Raw genomic sequence first — 7,537 nt, 5'->3', positions numbered from 1 at the left:
TAGAGTTTTTTGAATTACACATTTCATCTTTTCGTATCCCACATTCAACAACTCCACGTTTTGGAACACCACACTAAAATTGGAAAAGGAATCACCGATCCGGCTTCACGTTTGGTTAGGGTTGCGAAAAGTGAACATTACAGAGATCCCATGTGGGTGTTTCACGTTGGGAATTTCGTCCTAATATGGCAACCACATCCTTGCTGTTAGATTGAAGATACGTTCAAAAGTGAACGTTACGGAGATCCCAATTGGGTGTTTCACGTTGGGAATTCTATCCTAATACAGCAATCACATCCTTGCGGTTGGATTGAAGATATGTTCTCTAGTAGTTTAGGGTTTTTGAATTCAAATGTTGAACGTGATTGAACGTTACAGGGATCTCGTTTGGGTGTTCCTTGTCTGAAATGTTGCCCTAATGTGGCAACACCATCCCCACATTTGGAAATGAAGATACATTGAGAAATAGGTTAGGGTTTTTGAATTCAAAATCGGATTGTGACATATTCGATCAGAATCTTGACAGGCGTATATTAACCCCAAGACGTTAGTGTGGTGTTGTCAATGTCAATTGTGTTGTTACGTATATGTTAACTCAGAATCCATCATGACTACAACGTTGCTACCGTGCGAACATAACAACATGATGTCATCCCCCGTTCCTACACATAAACACAACTCCAAATGTCACACAAACAAACGAGCACAAAAAAACATTTTCGATGCAACTACGTAAGACATGTGAGAATGTGAAATTGTAGAATGGCCAACATTAAACCTTATAACCGGCACACACGAACACCTAACAATGGAACAAACGTAAAAACGTCGCATTTTTACTTACAAAAACCTTACAAAAATAACAAACGTCAAAACTAATCAGAAACGGTAACGAATAGAAAACAAACATATTACCTTACAAAAACTCCGAGAGACCAATCCTTCATCTTCATGCCACTACAAACCACCGATCGCAAACCTCCCCCCTTTCAACATTTGAAACAACTCCACACAGCACTCCACTTTCCAAATGCCATAAATGCTACAATCCAACATGGAAAGATCTTGTCCACATTAGTTATTCCCATAGGGTATTCTGGAATGTGTGGTGGTAGAGTGGCTGGTAATGGGCTTAAATAAAATCAAACAATTCCCTCCCCAGTTGAATATGGCAATGTTTCAATTAAAACTCATTTGTTAAACCCATATGCATTGTCAACCACTGCTGTCTTACTTGAATCAGGAATCATTTCATGCCAATCTTCCCAATTTTCTATTCTTTTAAACCTTGTCCTCACCATCATCTAAATTGTTAATAATCTTTTCAAGCCCCTCTGTATGCACATAACTAGGTGTTCAGACCAGCTCACGCACATATCACCAATCAATCTATGCTAAGATCCCCACCACCACCACCAAGATAGAAGAAAAAATGTTGGGAACAGTTTCAGAGGAGATTGAAGTAAATGTGTCGGCAAGCCAAGCTTGGGAACTGTATGGCACTCTCCAACTTACCAACTTCGCGGGAGAAGAGCTCACTAATGTTGTTGACAAAATTGAGATAGTACAAGGCGATGGTGGAGTTGGGACCATTCTCAACTTAGTATTTCCACCAGGTATAACAACAATATCTATCCATCTATATATATATGCCCATTATTTATGTTTTTGATTTGTTGATGAAAATTAAATGAATTTGGAATTACGAATTGCTAGGGACACCCGGATTTTTGTCTTATAAGGAGAAGTTTACAAAGGTTGATGATGAGAAGAGAGTGAAGGAAGCGGAGGTGATTGAAGGAGGATATCTTGATTTAGGATTCACTCTGTATCGGGTTCGATTTGAAATAATAGAGAAAGGGGAGGAGAATTGCATTACCAGATCCACAATTGAATATGATGCCAAGGAAGACGCTGCTGCTAATGCCTACTCCATGATCAGCATCCAACCTTTTGTCTTGCTTATGGAAGCTGCCTCCAATTATCTCACTAGGAACAACAAAAAAAAAAGCATAATTAAATGAATAAAATGTAATTAAATTTAATTAAGGTTGATATATATGCATGCATTCATGCACAAGCATGCACTTTGATATCTTCAAATCCAATCTGTGTTACTTCTTCCCCATGTTATAGTGATGTTATTGTATAAGTTCTGAAATTCTTGTTTGTTTGTTGTACTGTTGTTGTTAAAGAGTTTTTATCAGAAGCTAATTTCTCAATTACTATCATTCCTTAAAATTTTCTTCTACTGGTTATATTGACTTGAAAGACAGGGTTACCAGAATATTTTCAAACAAAATAATGTGTTCTTTGTGGTGTGTGTGTGTGTGGTTTTTTTTAATTTTGAATCAAAACAACTGTCATTCATTATTTCTAAAAGCTCTAGGTTGTCAATCAGGGAAGTGTGTCTATTTAATAATAATAATGACATGGGGCCTTTTATACGTATAAAAAGAAGTCACAAAGAAACTTCTCATACGGACTGATTTTTTAATCATTTTTTGGCAGAACCGGACTAATTGGTCATTAAATTATTATTTTTTTTAAGAATTTTGAATTTTTGTATTTCTAAAGCTGCATTTTTGTGGGGAACTCAGAGTTAAAATGGAAAATCCATTTGGTTAATTGAAAGGAGGTTTCATTAATAAAAAGAAGGGTGGTCTTGGCATCAGAAATATCAGATCTGTCAATTTATGTTTACTAATGAAGTGGTGGTGGAGGTTTGGGACCTAAAAAGATGCTTTGTGGAATAAGGTTTGTTTCCCTTCTCATGCTAGCAATAACACTTGTTAAAAAATTTCGGGTGATGTTTCCATTGCATCCTCAAGCCCTTTGTTTTTTTAATTTTTTCAGGGAAAATATAGATGTAAGAGTTGATAATGGGATAACTGGATGGGCAGTCCAAGTTTAAAAACTCAATTTCCCAGACTTTTCAGCCTTTCAGTTGATAAAGATTGTTCATTGAGATTCTTTGTTGATAGAATAAGCAGTGTGAGTAATAGAAGAGCCCTATTGGCTTGGGAGGAGGAAGAAGTCCACAGATTGCAAGATATGTTGGGAACAGGTCCATGTTTGCATTTTGATTCAGAAGATTTTCTGAGATGGAAAGCAGATAAGCAGCCGCAACTATTATATAACGTAACGTCGTTACACAACGTAACATCGTTACACAACAGTTGTGGTGGTTACAGTTATTCATTACTTTTGCTATAGCAGTGTGATGGAAATTTACATATGTAACGGCTATAGCGGTACCATAACGGCCGTAACAGTTTGTTACATACCGTTTCACCCTTTATAATATTCTGAATAACTTTTTTTCTCAAAAATTAAATAAATAAAAACTTACAAAAAAAAAAAAAGAACAAATACTCAAGTGATCCAAGTCTAAAGAAAAAAATCTTATATTAATTTATTTTCTTTATAATTTATTTTTAATTTTTATTTCTTTACATTAATATGTAAAATAAAAAATATATAAACATGGTTTTATTTATTATAATTATTTTATTTAATATTCAATTATAAATATTTTTTATTTTGTTACTGTAATGTGTTGCCTAAAAAATATCTTAAAAAACTCAAAAATATTTTTTTGTTTGTGACACAATTTTTATTTTTATAATCATTTCATTTAATACTTAATTGTAAGTAACTTTATTCAGTTACATGTAAAGTGTTGTCTAAAAAATGCCTAAAAAATATTTTTTATTTATGGTACAATTTTTATTTTATAATCATTTCATTTAATAATTGTGAATATTTTTTAGGGAAAACTACCAATAAATCCCAAATTTTAATTTGTTAAATCATTTGGTCCTACATTTTATTTTGTAGATTGATAAGTCCTATTTGAATGTCAATTACGTATATACCCATTTATTTAACACATAATATTTTTTTAATGGAGGGCAATGTAAGTTTTTACTGATGTTGTAATGACAAAAATACTCAAAAAGCTTACTATAGGCTTTTTTATGATTTCCCTCCTTTCCGAACATCAGCAACGTCAACTACATCATCAACATCAGAAAACATCAACTACATCATCAACATCATCACCATCAGAAACATCAACTACGTCATCAACATCATCAAACATCATAAAAAATCAGCAACATCATCAACATCAACTATATCATCAACATCGTGAACATCATCAAAATCTTCAAACATCAACTACATCATCAAACATCAGCAACATCAACTACATCATCAAACATCAACTACATCGTGAACATTATCAAACATCAACTACATCATCAAACATCATCAAAAATCAGCAACAACATCAAAACATCATCAACATCTGGCAAAGCCAGCAAAAGATGTGACCACAAAGAGTAACAATTGAATCTTGGGCTAAGTCGAAGCATATATTGCATTCAAAATTACCAGCATCATTGTTGTTACCATTGCTGCTTGAGCAAGAAAGACTTTGGGGGTGGCTTGCTGGTTGATTCCCCAAATCCACTTGCCATCTCTGAACCTCAAAACCTCAGATTCCCTATAAACCATATAAACCCCAAATTAACAACAACCTTAAATATATACATATATATATATATATATATATATATATATATATATTCATGAAATCAAGAATAACAAATTTCTCAAAAACTACAAATACAGAGTCTAACAAACCTTCGATGCTCTGACGGATGGCGTAGATCTGGGAGGTGTGGCCACCGCCCTTGACCCGGATGCGCATGTCGATGCCGACGAAGTGTTGGCGGCCGAGGAGGAGGATGGGCTCATAGGCCTTGTAGTAAAGAATCTCACGCTCCACCAGCTCGACGGGACAACTGCTGATCTTGATCAGGCCACGGCCACGCTTGCAGTAGGTGACGGCCACGACGCTCTTCTTTTGGCCGAAGCACTGGACGAACTCTACCAGAGGAGCTGCTATTATTGGAGAGATTGGGAGACCTGTAAAATGAAATCAATAGGGGTAAAAATGTAAACTCCGTATACAATATATCAAAAACATATATCATACCAAAAATAAAAAGGACTAAATGGTTTAAGAAAAAACACTCAGGACAAATTAGAGAAACATTTACCAAAATGGAATTTATGAGTAATTTTTTCTATTTTTTATTCAATTAGTTCAAGTATTGGTTAAAAATAATTTGTAGACATTTAAAATCAATTATTCTTAAAGTCACTAACTATTAAAATAAAATATAAAAACTCTTTTTATAGTGATTTGAAAATATAAAATATATTGGATCATACTTAAAAATTAACAAAAATTGATCACAATCTATTTTAAACCCTAACAAATGTGATTTTAGAAAGAAAGAAAAAAAATATGCATATTGGTAAGTTTTTTTCAAATTGTGCGAAAAATTAAAAAAAAATCACAGTTCCGATTACCGTAATATCTCAAACCCTAATTTTAATTGTCAATTTAATTTCTCAATTTCATTTAATTCATGTTTAGTGATAAAATCTCTCAATCTTTTTAATCAAAATTAATTTAGGAATTTGGTGATTAAATTAGTCTAAGTTCACATTTGTCCCCTGTGGATCGATACTTGGACTTGCCATTGTTCTAAAATAATTTGAAATAGTTTATTGTTTATTTTTGGCGTGTGTAATGACCTATCAAATTTTGGTGCCGTTGTCGGGGACCTCTGGTGAAATTGAGTAATTTAGAGTTACATTTCTATTTTAATTTGTAGTTTAGGGTTTTATATTTTAGTGTTGCTAAGTGTGCAGGGCATTTGCAATTGGAACCATCATTAAAATGCAAAGCAACCAAGTTTTAAACAAAAATACCGCAGCACCAAAGTGCATAAAAAAAAGAAAAAGAAGCAAATACTCACAAATAGAACACCAAAGTGCTAAAACGAAAGAAAGAGCTTAAGTGGATCGGAAACAACGGTCTACCCCTCAAGCACCCGCAAGACGAGTAAAGCATTTTCATTTAACCGCTGTGAGTATTTTCTCCTTTGATATTTTGTTTTCATAATTTAGTGCACAGAGTCGGAATTTGGTGTGTGTGTGTGTGTGTGTGTGTGTGTATGAGTAGTGTATGCATGGGTGCTGTTCTTGTCGCCCTGAATTGTGGAGTTTGGACCTTAAACTAGAAAGGACTCTTAGGAAACTTAGAGCCTCTACCCGTGTTCCTGAAGTGCAAGCGAAGCGCAGCCAAGTTTTAAACAAAAATACCGCAACACCAAAGTGCTTAAAAAAAAAACAGAAGCAAATACTCGCAAATAGAACACCAAAGTGCTAAAAAGAAAGAAAGAGCTTAAGTGGATTGGAGACAACAATCTACCTGCCAAGCACCCACAAGACGAGTAAAGCGTTTTCATTTAACCGTTGTGAGTATTTTCTCCTTTGATATTCTGTTTTCATAATTTAGTGCACAGAGTCAAAATTTTGTGTGTGTGTGTGTGTGTGTGTGTGTGTGTGAGTAATGTATGCATGGGTGCCATTCTTGACGCCCTGAATTGTGGAGTTTGGACCTTAAACTAGAAAGGACTCTTAGGAAACTTAGAGCCTCTACCCGTGTTCCTAGGCTTGAATATTCATATCCATACTTTGAACCAACAGAGATGGAAAACCCGAATGGCCTAAATGGGCCCAACCAGACCCTCAAGGATTACTTCACACCCACTGCATACACATCACCATCCTGTATCCAATTACCCGACACCACTGCTGCTCATTATGAGATTAAGTCCAGCACCATACAAACGCTCCCATCACTCCATGGACTAGCTCATGATGATCTTTACAAACATTTGAATGAATTTCTGGAAATTTGCTCTACAGTGAGGATCCAGAATTTCACAAATGAGGTCTTAATGTTGTGATTGTTCCCATTTTCATTAAAGGACAAAGCCAAACACTGGCTAAACTCCTTACCTGTTAATTCTATCACAACTTGGGACCAATTACAGCAAAAGTTTCTGGAGAAGTACTTTCCCATTGGAAAGACCAACCAACTTTGGTGAGTCATCACTAATTTTTCTCAAATTGATGGCGAGCAATTTCACGAGACATGGAAGAGACTTCGTGACCTTCTCCAATAGTGTCCCCACCACCAAGTGCCTGATTGGTAACTTGTTCAAACATTTTACTATGGCTTAACTGAGCCTTACCGCCAAATGGTGGATTCATCTTGTGGTGGGACATTCATGTCCAAAAATGACGCCGAGGCTTGGCAATTATTTGAGAACTTAAGTGATAATTCCCTTCGCTATGCCTCCGCAGCCCGGCAACCAGTAGTTGGAGCCCCGAAAGGAGGGGGCATTTATGAGGTCGAACAAAACCTAGAGTTGGCCCAACAAGTAGAGGCATTGTCCCACAAAATAGACCAATTATTAGCTGCAGGACATGCCCCTACACAGCAAGATCAACCTCAATTTCATAAGGCGTGTGCTATTTGTGCAAGCCCTGCTCATGATTTGAGTGAGTGCCTTTCGCCATCACAATTTCTGGAGTTATTCAAGTATTACACTACGACCTTTATATCCCGTAACTGCAACCATGCTACCGCAACCGAATTTCGAAACCT

General features: G+C 35.6%; 1 protein-coding gene across 1 annotated transcript; it reads left to right on the top strand.

Annotated features, from left to right (window-relative positions):
• The first annotated feature begins 1,149 nt into the window (after positions 1-1,149).
• On the top strand, positions 1,150-2,225 carry LOC114322701 (norbelladine synthase-like). Its single transcript, XM_028270073.2, has 2 exons — positions 1,150-1,616; positions 1,717-2,225. Exons 1-2 carry the CDS (start codon positions 1,433-1,435, stop codon positions 2,022-2,024), a joined length of 492 nt encoding a protein of 163 aa, XP_028125874.2. The 5' UTR covers positions 1,150-1,432; the 3' UTR covers positions 2,025-2,225.
• The last annotated feature ends 5,312 nt before the right edge of the window (positions 2,226-7,537 follow it).

Source organism: Camellia sinensis, chromosome 1 (assembly GCF_055761805.1).
Source record: "Camellia sinensis isolate YWXY chromosome 1, ASM5576180v1, whole genome shotgun sequence".
Classification (NCBI taxonomy): Eukaryota; Viridiplantae; Streptophyta; class Magnoliopsida; order Ericales; family Theaceae; genus Camellia; species Camellia sinensis.
The sequence above is the reverse complement of the archived record's forward strand: the minus strand, read 5'-3'. Positions and strand labels throughout refer to the sequence as shown.